At 48.5% G+C, this 12,909-nt stretch overlaps 1 protein-coding gene across 3 annotated transcripts in view; it reads right to left on the minus strand.

Moving 5' to 3' along the window:
- Positions 1-12,909, minus strand: part of TACC2 (transforming acidic coiled-coil containing protein 2) — a 169,341-nt gene that overhangs the window by 6,075 nt on the left and 150,357 nt on the right. For all 3 annotated transcript variants that reach the window (XM_079899174.1, XM_079899175.1, XM_079899173.1), the window contains 3 exons: positions 8,865-9,008; positions 8,088-8,164; positions 4,507-4,550 (listed from right to left, as the gene is read on the minus strand). In XM_079899174.1, coding sequence (XP_079755300.1) covers positions 4,507-4,550; positions 8,088-8,164; positions 8,865-9,008 — 265 coding nt within the window. The remainder of the gene's footprint in view (positions 1-4,506; positions 4,551-8,087; positions 8,165-8,864; positions 9,009-12,909) is intronic.

Consider the following 12,909-nt stretch of genomic DNA (forward strand, 5'->3'; position numbering starts at 1 on the left):
GCACAGCCTTGCGGCAGATTTCTAGTATCCCTCCGACAGGAGAAGCCGAGTCACTTGTTCACTGAGGACGCAGCAGATCCAGATCCAAACCCAAGGCTGTGCTCATAACTGCATCTCCACGTGAGCCCCTTAGGGATGGACCTGGAAGGATGTAGCTCCCTTAAAAGTGGGGAGAGGGCGCTTCCCTGGTGGTGCAGCGGTTGAGAGTCCGCCTGCCGATGCAGGGGACACGGGTGCGTGCCCCCGTCCGGGAGGATCCCACATGCCGCGGAGCGGCTGGGCCCGTGAGCCGTGGCCACTGAGCCTGCGCGTCCGGAGCCTGTGCTCCGCAACAGGAGAGGCCACAGCAGTGAGAGGCCCGCGTACCGCAAAAAAAAAAAAAAAAAAAAAGTGGGGAGATGTTGCTTTGGGTTCTTTTCCCTTAGATTCCCGATAGACGGGCATCTTTCTGTATCCTGACGTCAGGCATGTTCTCGGGTGGGGGAGGAGGGAAGAGCACGGAACAGGGGACCACATTCTGGTTTCGGCTCCAGCCCTGACCATAAGCTTGCTCAGAAGTCCTCCCTCGAGGTCCCAGGGCCTCATTTCCAAAATGAGGGGCTTCTCACACACAGATGGCTGTGCCCACCCAGCAGGGTCCGATTCAGTCAGTCTGGGGTGGGGCCGAGGATCTGCATCTGTGACAAGGTCCCCAGCGATGCTGAGGCAGCTGGTCCCGGGACCACGTTTGGAGAACCACAGGCCCGGAAGATGCCTGAGGTCCTCATACCCTGCCTCTCAGAGATCCCGCTACCAGGGCAGAGGTGAAGACCCAGGAGCCAGAGTCTGAGAGTCCACATTCCAGACCTGGCTCTGAGACTTCCCAGCTGTGTGACCTTGGGCAGAGGTTTTCAGCTCTGTCCTCCACACCTGAAACAGGGGATCCCAGTATTTCTCTTATGGCATTTGGGAAAAGATTAAATATAAAGCCCTCAACATAGTAAGAAGCCAGCATCAGTGACCCGTTATCAGCAGCATCACTGCCTCCCCCCAGCTGGTATGATGTCAAGTCCCAGTGACCCACGAAGGGGGAGCTTTTTAACATATGGCAAGAACAGAACCGCCAGCAATCTGTTTGCTACGTCTAGACTCCTAAAAGAAAGGGCGTTACAAAGTTCCACCAGTAACCAAATGCTTGTTTTTATTCTTTGAATTTTAGCTGCTTCCTTAGTTCTAGGCAAGCTGTACGATGCACATTCTGGGCTGGTTCTACGCCATGTATACATTTCACTTGGCTTGGTAAAGGAGCCATTTATCAAACGGAGTCCATCTGATCTCCTGGATCTGAGATTAGGCCGCCTCAGCTTCCTTTCCTCCCCCCATAACCCTTGTAAAAATAGAATTTCCCTGTTCCCGGGGAGAGAGGGAGGAGGAGAGAATGCTGGAGGAGGAGAGAATGCTTCACACATCTTTTTTTTTTTTTTGTAACTTACAAATGCTGCTAGGTGCTTCAAAGCAGGAAATCAGCTCAAGACCCAAGATGTTCTATAGACACAACAATAAAACAACGGCCCTGGAGATGTTCTGGTTTTTTCAGGCGGAAACACTATTAAACCATGTGGGGAATGCAGCCAAAACACAAAAGCAAAAGTAACAAAAATAGAAAAACAAACAAACAAATAAGGGTTGCAGTGGGCGGGTGTCAAATTAGGTGAAAAAGCATTTACTTACCAGGCTTGCCTGTTTGTTTTGCAAGCAAAGGGCAAGAAGCAACGGAAAATGGAAGCAAAACAGATAATCAGGGCAGTTGTTAGGAAAGCAGGAAAAAAAAAATCAATCGCAACAACCTGGAATGCAGAAAGCACAGAAATCCCTTTTTGTTCTGAATTCTCAATAGTCAATATTTGAACTTAATGAAACATATTCTCTTTAGTAACATATGGTGAGAACGGACTGTGATGACAAGACAGATGTCACACCAACATGGAGCATGTGTGAAGGTTAAATAGAGGTCAGGGAGCCAGGCTGGAGTCAAGGCTAGTGGAAGTTGGGTAGAAGCTGGTTTTAACTTCAAAATGCTATTACATTCACTCTGGGCCCTGAACGGCAAGCTCTCTGGGCCTGAGTTTCCCTTTCCATGAGGAATGGTGGGTGGGTGAGCGGAAATGAGAAGAAAAATACGGGATCCAGATGAGACATATGGGTGTGTTTCCTGCCTCAAAAGAAGGCAGGTCCCGCCCAGAGCTACAGTGAGCTCCAGCCATGCCGCAGCCCCACACCATCCTCGGCAAGGACACAAGGACCCTGAAACTGACAGTGGCCCTAATCGGCGACCTGCAAGTGACTGATGGATGACACCCACAGACATGCCACCTCTCGGATGAGAACAGCTCTGGGAAGGTGGGTGATGAACGGGACAGGAAGTGAGGATGGGGAGGGGGCGATGAGGAACAGACACACCATGAGGCGCCACCCCAAGTGACAGCGCTGCTTCCAGCCAGGGACGCTGGGGAGGGGGTCTCGCAGAGCCACCCGCAGAGTGCTTAAACACCCCCAAAACAGGAAAACGCTGAGGGAAAATTTCACAGCTCTTGAAGAGAGGGGCTCTCAGGCCAAACACGCCAGGTCTCCTGGAGGGGGTGGGGATAGGGGGGTGGCATGTGTGGCCTTAATCCCTGGAGTCAGGGTTCCACACGCTCCTCAGACTGTGTCTGAATTGAAAACACTGTTCTAACTACTGTCACCTGCAGCGTGGAAAGCATCAAAGTCCAATACTCTTTCTGTCACCACAAGGACAGGCCACTAGGTCAACTAGAGACTCTGGCTCTGTCAGTTTTCAAGAGGGAATGTCTGCTTCTATCAAACCGCCAGCCGAGCCAGAACATCTGGTTGCTCTGGGCGGCCTGCCGTCAGGACAAAGGCTCTTCAACACTGGCCTAAACGTCATTGTCAAAAGTAAAAAATAAAAATGGATGACTGAGACGCAGAAGGATGTTTCCAGATGAGCCATGTAGGTTTGAGTGACATTTTCACGTCCCAAGACTCCAGGATGCGGAAAGGTTGCCAAACAATGTGTATTGGAAGATATAAATCCTTCCTTCTGACCATTTTCAGCAGCAGTTTCAGTTCCAAGCGTTTTTTTTTTTTATCTCATCCATATGTATCCATATGTTATACCAATTTAACAGAGGTTTCATTTGATAGAAAGCATACACCATGAGGCTGATCCTTTAAAAAACCCCAATAGGCTTCCCTTGAGCTCTGGGAGAAATGGTCTTTATTATAATAAACCAAAATTAAAGTTCTTTTGAATGGAAGCTTCTTCACTGTTCCCAAGGCTGTGGTCATATTTACCTTGGGGCAAAAGCTAGAGGTGTGGTGTGACATATCCAAACGTTTGAGATGACGAGGGGTCACCTGCTAAAACAGCATCAAGCTGTGGTTTGCAGTAAGCTTATGTCCTTTGGAGTAAAAGGTTTTTTAAAAAACTGCTATCATGGACCTAAGCAAATAAATAAACAAAGATCCCACACCTCGCACCCAGAGTTATAACAGCATTTTTCAATGATGATCATCAGTGAAAAGACCTGGGCTTGGAACTTCTGCAAAAGGCCTTTTCTCACTTTTTCTTTAAAAAAAAAAAAAAAAAAAAAAAAAAAAAAGAGGGCTTCCCTGGTGGCGCAGTGGTTGAGAGTCTGCCTGCCGATGCAGGGGACACGGGTTCTATGCCCCGGTCCGGGAAGATCCCACAGGCCGCAGAGAGACTGGGCCCGTGAGCCATGGCCGCTGAGCCTGCGCGTCTGGAGCCTGTGCGCCGCAACAGGAGAGGCCACGACAGTGAGAGGCCCACGTACCGCAAAAAAAGAAAACAACCAAAAAAAAGAGCCAGGTGTGTATAACTTGTAACATGAGGCCTTCTTTTATTGTAGGCCAAAGTAATCTGTCAGTACTGGCTGCCAGGGATGCTGTGTTAAGATGGATTCTGAGGCAGTGTCCAACCTCAGTGAGAAATAGTGTTGTGACCAGTTAATAGGGACAGGCAGCTGGACTGCCACGTGTTCTACTGTCCTTGTTCTAGACCTCTGTGTAAAGGCCGAGTCAGGTATTTTTTCACTTGTGTCTAAACTAAATTAGGGTTTAGAGATTTCATTATAGAGATCTGATTCTCTCCCATGAGCAAAAAAATCACCCAAATATCCTAGTAACCAACTCAAATCTCTTTCCCCATGAGGTGGGCCATTCTGGCTGGGTCAAATGGTGGCCATTGAAGTGACAGCCACGGCTTCCCACAGGCATGAATAATTCATGCTAAGGGACACACACGCTGACAGGTGTTTCCAGGAGGTCCCCAGACTCACTGATCTGGGGCAGAGCCACCTTCTGGGATGCTCTGGTCCCTCCCTAAAGGGCTTCATGCTCTAAGAGGAGCCTGAGAGGAACACACTCTGAGTCTCTACTTTCAAAGCCCTCCCCATAGTTCAGAAATCTCAGGGCAGGCCTGAGCCCCCCACCAGTGAGGATACCCACCTATCATCTGGGCGATGGTCTTCTCATACTCGGCCACTATTTTCCTGTAAGAGAAGTGAAAATAGGTTGGAACTGTGACCACAGAACAGTTTTTAATTTCACGCGGGAGCCCATGTGCTGGGTATCAACAGCCTGACCACCGTCTAAGAGGACAAGTCTTATGGGTCACAGGTGGCTCAGACTACTAAGGACCCCTCCAACCTCAGCCCTCTTCTTGTACACCCAAATAGGTTCATTTTCCTAGTGCAAGACTCTGATCAAATCACTCCCTTATACAAAACCTTCTGTGTCTCCCCTCTGCCCACTGAGAAAAAAAATAAGGCCAAACCTTCAGCCTGACAGTCGAAGCCTTCTGTCACCTGGGCCTGATCTTCATCAGTCTTACCTCCTTCCGTGCCATCTCGTGAACACAGTGGTTCAGTGAGAACCAATGATTTCTTGTCTGCCCTGAGCTTTCTCACCTCTATGGCCTTGCCCATGTTGTTCACTTCCCCTCTCTCTTTCCACCTGTCATAGTCTGTTTCTCAAGGGCCAATTCAAATGCTACCTCCTCCAGGAAGCCTTCCCTGATTTCTCCTTAGAACCCCATAACATTTTATCTGACTCTTCTTCCAAAACATACATCATAGTACTTGAGTGGAAGCTCCTCAAGGTCCAGGGACCACTTCTTAGTCACCTGTGTTGTTGAGTGGGGGAGTGGCAGGAAACGAAACAGTAGCACTTCTTGGGTAGGCTCAATGAAGAGAAGCTGCACAAAAGCACTAAGATCCCTTGTTTGTAAGATTAAAGGAAACTCCAAAAAAGACTTGAGGGTTTCACCTACATTATCCAATTCACAAGAGAACTAAGAGCTACTAACCTCCAACAGATCTAGGACCTGATTGCAGCTGACCCTGCCTCTCCGAGCTGTGTGATTTGGCCAAGTCAGTACTGGACGCTGAGGGTTCAGCTTACTCCCTGGTCCAGTGAGGATTACCTTAGACCTTGACTTTCGGGCCTGGGGGGTGGGAATTAAATGAAGCTAAAAGCGACAGTGACAGCAGAACACACTCTTGCAAAGGCTAAAGGCCTTGCAGCTGCTGGATGTCTCTCCCTGGCTTCTTGACCTTGGCCCCAAGGTCACTGCCTCACCCAAGGGCAGACCCACAAGAAAGGCAGCCACAACATGAGTGCACTTGCATTCTCTCTCTGAATCCTACACAGAGACACTTCATGTTTTCTGTGCTTAAACAACCCCTCCTGGCACCCCTGAAACACAAAACAGTGATGGATCTCTGAGGCTGCCCCATCTAAACCCACCACCACTGAGGGCAGAGGCGGGACCACAGCAAGTAAGGGACGTGTCCTTTCAGAAGCGCTAGGAGACTGGGGGCCAAAGAAGTGGTCTCCCTAGAATTGCTATACAGGGTCATTCAGGAACCTTTCCAGGATCCCAGGGCTACAAAGTGGCAGAGCTAGGATTCAAACCCAGGTATCAACTCTGGAGTCTTTGTTATAACCCTTCGGCTCCACTGCCTCCAGGCATTGTGACTTACCCCCATTTTACAGATGAGGAAAGTTAGACACAGAGTTAAGAAACAGATTCAGAGAACCTGCTGTGTAGCACAGGGAACTCTACTTGACTCCGCTGGACAGAGGAAACTAACACAACATTGTAAAACAACTGTATCACAATTTAAAAAGAAAGAAAGAAAAAGAAACAGACTCAGAAGCAGCTACAAAGCAGAGCCTGACTTCCACCTGGTCTGGCTCCAGAGGCTGACGTTTAGGGCACCAAAAACTAGTGCCTCTGTGCCAGCCGGAGACACTTGAAATCCCACCACACCAGTTACCAAACAGCACTCCCTGGAGCCCCCAGCGGTACAATTTCTCCCAGGAAAGCAAAAGGAATCAGAGACAAGAACTTCCAGCCTCCCCGTATGTCCTGCCTCCACCTTGAGTGCAGGCAAAAAACCAAAGCCACCCGGTTCCCTCCCCAACTTCCCCTTAGCCAAAAAAAAAAAAAAAAAAAAGATAAAAGAGATTTTAAAATAATGCAACTACAGGGCCTCAGTTTGAATGTGAAATAGCGCTAAGATTAAGCTCCAGAAGTGATCACAAAAACTGTCAGGAGAAAGAAGGAACTAACAGAAGAATTTTCAGGAAGATGCTATTTGACCTAGAAAATGGGAGATGATCACCTAAACATTTGCTTATTACTTAAAACGGTAGCCAGGAATATGATTTTGATAATTAGCTCACAGCACTACTGCAATGAAGTGTACTAAAAATGTACAAATTCTTCGACCAATGTTTAGAAATGCGTTCATTCTCCTATTCCCACACTTTGAGACTTTAAAATGAAGCTGATTATGTATTCTTGGCACAGTGCCGGACCTTCTGTCTTGTTAAAATGATTGTGGTCGAATCCATATCTTCTCCTGCAATTGCCTCAGCTTGTGCTGAAGAAGGGCAGGTGTGTGGAGAATGAACTATGCCCCCTCCACCCCGCCACGTGCAGTTCTTAGACCTGCAGCATCTAGAACCTGGACAAGATGTGCTAACCCGGGACGGTCAGAGCAGAGGTTTGGGCCAAAATTGCTTTAAAAATGCCACTTACAATATAGTTTTTGTTTTTTTTTTTTTTTTTTTACAATATAGTTTTAAAAGTCACATCCCAAGGGTAAATTCTAGCCCCAGAGATGGTTTCTTAGTTTCTAAGAAGATGATGAATTGAGAAAGGAAATAAAGGGGAAAAGGCACGTGAGGAGTGAAAGCAAGAGGCAGGCTGCTGGGTACAGTGGAAAGAGCTTGGCTTTCAGAGTCAGAGAGGTGGATTCAAATCCATGTTCTCGTTAACTAGAAGCTCCAGGGCCTCCGTCAAGTCCCCTAACCTCTCTGCGCCTTCAAGCGGGGCTGACCATCCCCTCGACAGCTGTGGGGAGAAACAGGCTGTGTGTCTCCACCCAAAGGCACAGTGCTTGGCACACGGCAGGTACTTACCGTGTGGTAGCTGTCATACTTCTATGACAATAGGCAGCAAATGAAAATAAATCACTCAGGCGACATTTGGGAGACACCCTCAATGTTTATCAATTGAGACTGGTGAAATTAATTATGTTAGACCCTTAAAAGGACTGTCAAGCACCTGTTGAACAAATAGGTCAAGACGTATAAACATCTGTCCAAGTTACGCTAAGTTAAAAAAGAGTATAGGGTAATGTACATTTCTACACTCCACTTCTGAAGAAAAATGGACGCTACATAGATACCTTAACACATTTGGGATCAGAAATGGAAAATTCTGGGAAGGATACACCAGAAATGGTGCACAGTAGGTACCTGAAGGGTGTGGAACCAGAGGCTGAGTGGGAAGCAGGTGTGTTTTTCCTTGTACATATATTTATTTGATTGCATTATGTGACTCGTGGTATTTTAGTAATAGTAATACACTAAGAATACTTCTGTGAAAATACAAACCTTGTGGAATAACGGGTAACTTCTACAGAGGACACTGTTCATGGGCCACACCAGCTCCAGCTGTTATCAAACCACAGGTAAGCATCCCCCAGGTACCAGGAAGCCCGAGCATCACAACTGACCTCATTTCCATCACTTCCCGCCTGCTTTCTTCATATTTATCTTTCCAGTCCGAGACCTCTCTCTCCTTGGTTATGATCTAGTATCAGGGAGAAGAAGAGGAAGGAGGTTAGTCCCAGCTGAGTCAATTCAGATCTGAGCAATTCATACACCAAGACAAGGAAACACTAAATAAATATGGAATTAAAACCTGCTACACCAAATAATTGTATTTAGAGAATTTCCCCAAGCATGAGATAGAAATAAGCCAAACGTGAGACTTTCACAATGTCCACAGAGAGCAACTAAAAGGCATGTGCTTTTTTGTTATAACTCGAACGAGGCCCTAAAAACTCATTAAACAACAGTGTCGGGCTTCCCTGGTGGCGCAGTGGTTGAGAGTCCGCCTGCCGATGCAGGGGACACGGGTTCGTGCCCCGGTCCGGGAAGATCCCACATGCGGCGGAGTGGCTAGGCCCGTGAGCCATGGCTGCTGAGCCTGTGCGTCCGGAGCCTGTGCTCCACAACGGGAGAGGCCACAACAGTGAGAGGCCCGTGTACCACACACACAAAAAAAACAAAAAAAACCCCAAAAAACCCCAATAGTGTCCAAGATCAAAACCCACGGTTTGCCGCCTGTCTCTGCCTGCAGTGGTCAGAGGAGAAAGTCTGTGTCCAGAGATGCTGGCTTTGTGGGACGTGGGTACATACATTTATTTACAAATGGCAGAACCCGGAGCTTTTCCCAGGGCACCCAGAGCTGGCCTTGCCTTCTCTGAGCCACACACACGCCACAGTACCTCTGCCCTGGCGATCTGGAGGGCGGAGTCCAGGTCAGGCTGCTGGAACAGAAGGCCTGTGGGTTTCTCTACCTCGGCCGTCCCGATGCGGGAATACAAGGCTGTTTTGGAGATGGTGACGTCTGTTGGGTGAGCAGCTTCTCTCTGTGGAATGGTTTTTAATTTTAAAAAGTTAACATTAGTCTTATGACAAAGAGAATTGCACTCATCCCCTCATGAACGGGTCAGTTGTATGGTTTTGAAACAAAGAACACCAAAAGTATGAGAAAATGCTAAGACTAATGAATGGGGAAATGCCGGATACAATCTACGGAAATCTATCATTCTGCACCTGCACCGGCTGACAAAGGGTCTAATGGCGGACGCCTCCCCAGCTCCCAGGCCCTGGAGTCAAGCATGTCTGGTGCCCGTTTATCACTGCCATTTATCAGCCGCAGAGGCATTTAGGCACAGCGCATAAGAACCAAGGTCATCTTCCAGCAGGTTCCACTTCCAAAATAAAAGCCTGACGGTGAACAATGTTGAATTCTACTCTATGTTTTCCCAGTTTTGAGTAACCACAGATCTGATCATTTTTGTAAGACTTTCCACATTTCAACTTAGGGGACATTGGTTAGCTGTGTTTGAAAGGATATAATTCACACAGAGCTTAAGGCCTACCATAGCTCTCAACCAACATCACCTTCAACGAGCTAGTTTCTGGGTGCCAAAAGGTAAGCGGTACGTTGGAGTTACAGCGTCAGCGGGAAAATCGAAAACTGGATCACTGACGACATCCACCTGTGCCGATAAGCCCCTCGGTGAGTGGTGTGATTCCCTGCCCCCACGACCGACACTGGACAGTCACAAGCCTCCTGGGAGGGAGGAGAGGTCTGTGCTGACTCTTCCTCCCTTCGCACAAATGCTCAGCCATTTCCAACACACCCAAAGTGCAGCATCAGGAGCGTCGCCAACCAGTGCAGCGGGTTGTCAATCTAGTGCTACTGCAGAAGAAATGTCAAACCAATCACACTCTCAGTCCTATTCATTAACCTCCTGGCCCGTCGTGGTTGCCAAGGCAAACCTCCACCCTGGTTACTAGAGTCCAACTGGACGTGAAGCAGTGGGGGTGTAATGGGCGGAGGGCAACTGCTTTTCCTTTGGGAAATTTATGAGAAGAGATGGAGCCGTGAACAGAACACCACAGTGTAGAAGAAAGAGAGAGATGTGGGAAAGGATCGGTGAGGACTTATCTTGTAGATGGAAGCAGAGGAGATGAAAGAACCAATGGTAACTGGGAAGGGGGTGACCCGAAGGTGCTTGAGCAGAATTTCTCTCCTCAATCACGGGAACAGGCATGCTTACCCTACTGTGGCCTCCGAGGCAATGAACTTGTGACAGCTTAGAAAACGCAGGTGGAAGCTTAATGGATAGGACTGGAGGTCACCGAGTTAGGACCTGTTAGTTGTACACATGCACGATGAACTAAGTGGTTTAGGCTGTCCTGGAAGCGAGCGTCTGCTGCGTGGGTGTCACTACCCCTGCCTGGCCTTGAGTATCTGGGCTAACTCTCACATGGGACCCAGAATGACCACTGCTGGTCAGAGGGGAGTACCAGACACCAGGGACACGCCCACCTGTCAAGTGGGATGCCAGGATCTTCGGTGACAGGACATTCGAGCAGAACACAAGTTTAAAGCCCTCAGGAGCAGGTAGGCTGACCTCTCAGAAGAGGGCCTCCAGACCACAGGGCAGAGCCTCTCCCACGTAGGCGTTAATCTCTGATGTCTGAGATGTTTTCAAGGTTCTACTTGTCAAATGGGAAACTTCTCAGGAAGTAAACAGAAAATTATACCTAGACACCAAGACTCAGTATTTACATTTATCGAGAAAGTTCAAAAACACAAAATTCTGAAGAGGATTTTTAAAAAACCTGTTCCTGTCACAGTTAAGTAAAATAATGTATTCTTTGAAAAAAATTAAATAACGTTTCAAAATGGAAAGAACCCTAGACACCGTCCAACTCATCCTGGTCCCTCTGATGATGAAAAAATTGAGGATCTAAATAAGATTTGGCCAAATCGTTTCCCAGAATGAGATTCAATTCTGACCCAAGATAAACCAACTCTCTGAAGTGCAAGAGAAAATGAATTAAAACTAACTTTATCATACTGGGCAGAAACAAAATACGACCAGTGCAGGAATTAATGATCTTTAAGCTGCCTAATGTCCTTTGTAAAACAAGGAAGGGGATGAAAAATAAACAAAATAAGGAGCTTTCTAAGGAAATGCAAATGGTTACCACCAGATACAGTAATTCACTATCTCCGGTCATCCTGGCCACCTGGTGTTTTCAATAAAGAAACATGATGACTTAAGAATCCATTTGAATTACTACCAGAGTATCTGCATGTTAATGCAATTCAAGGTACACACCCTGGTTTTCTCTTACAACCAAGCATTGTTTTTAACTGAAATTAATAGGTTTGTCTCTTGATGATATTTTAAGATCAGACTTAGATTAAGCTTTGTTTCTCCCACATAACCTCCCACTTGCTACTTTAGAGGAACCAAAAAGCCACCAGAATCACAAATTAAGATGTGAAGCGGCCACGACTCAGACAGCACGGGACCAACGTCCAAACTCTCGATCCACTCTCTCAAATCTTGGTCCCTGCGGGGACCCCTGGGGCACTGTCGCCGGGATCAGGCCTGCAGACCTCATGCCTGGGGTCCTTCTGGCCTTGCAGCCAGGGGCTGGGGGTCTTGTCGCTCAGCCAGGCTCACAATCCTCCTGGTGTCCAACCCGCTGCTGCCAGGCTCAGGGGAAGCTGCTATGTCTTGGACCAAAGCAGGATCGCTTTGGTCCCCGGAAACCAGGTGGGAAGCAGTGAGAAGGCGCAGGGGTAGGGTCCAAAAGCCGAGATCAGGTCATGGACCAAGGTCATGGAGCGTGGACACAGGCTGGGTGCCTGGGGGGTGACGGGGCCACGTGGCGCCAGGTGGGGCAGAGAGCAGCCTCAGCCCGGTGCCGCCCCATCCAAATCTGACAAGGGGCGGGTCTCAAGTTCAGGATGGCAAACAAAAGGAAGGCACTTGATACGTGCCCTTACTCCACTCCCCACAGGAGGCGCCACCAGCACCGACCGGCCTCTCCTTCCCCCTGGGTCAAGACATGGCCTCAGACCTCAACACAGGCTGCAGACGAAAACCACGAATTCTTGAAACTGGCAAATAAGCTGAAACCCACGTGCCAGCCCTTTGTCACTGCCCTTCAGACTGTTCTTGCGGGTTTCGGGTATCACCTGGTTAAATGGCCGGGGTGGGTGGTTTCCGGACACAGAAGGAGAAAAGGCAGCTATGCTATCAGGCCGTTCACCAACCATACAGTTGCCCCAGACCTGATTCCTTCTCCCACTGATGCTGCGACAACCCAGGCATCTTCCTTTATGGGCCAGGACTCCTGGAGGAATCACACACTGAAGATTAACACCCTTTCCCTCCCAGGGGAGCCTGTTTCTAGGACCTCCTCCAGTCCCAAAGCTTGCCATTTGTATGATCCTTGTTCCCATGTTACCCAGACACATCCTTCCTTCTTTATATAGGGTCCCCCTAATCCCACAAGGCCAGATACTGGACCATACCCAGTATCTGTTATACACACAAATTAAATCCATCCCTGTGCCCTGCAGCCCTTGGAAAGCCATACAGATGGAACGCTCAGGTTCTATCCACCCTGGTTTAGTGGTGAATCCAGGGCTGCTGCACCTCACAACCAGTGACCTGGTCAGATCCGCCCCCGCCAGGAGGACACAACCGAATTCAGTTCCACCAGAAGTGTGTGGAAGGAAAACAATAAGGGGTCTGACACCCCAGCCCCTGTGGAGTTTCCCTCGTTTCTAACGTTTTCTGACTAATGAGACAGGAAACCGCACAGCAGTGCCTGGAAGGCTGGCTTTGCCGGCCCTCAGTCTGAAGGGAAACGTCGAGTGAAGCTGCTCACAGGAGCGACCAGAAATCACCCCCATCATATTTCATGACGTTTTTCATCCTCTCAGTATGAGTT

Source organism: Stenella coeruleoalba (assembly GCF_951394435.1).
Source record: "Stenella coeruleoalba genome assembly, chromosome: 16".
In the NCBI taxonomy this organism is placed as follows: Eukaryota; Metazoa; Chordata; class Mammalia; order Artiodactyla; family Delphinidae; genus Stenella; species Stenella coeruleoalba.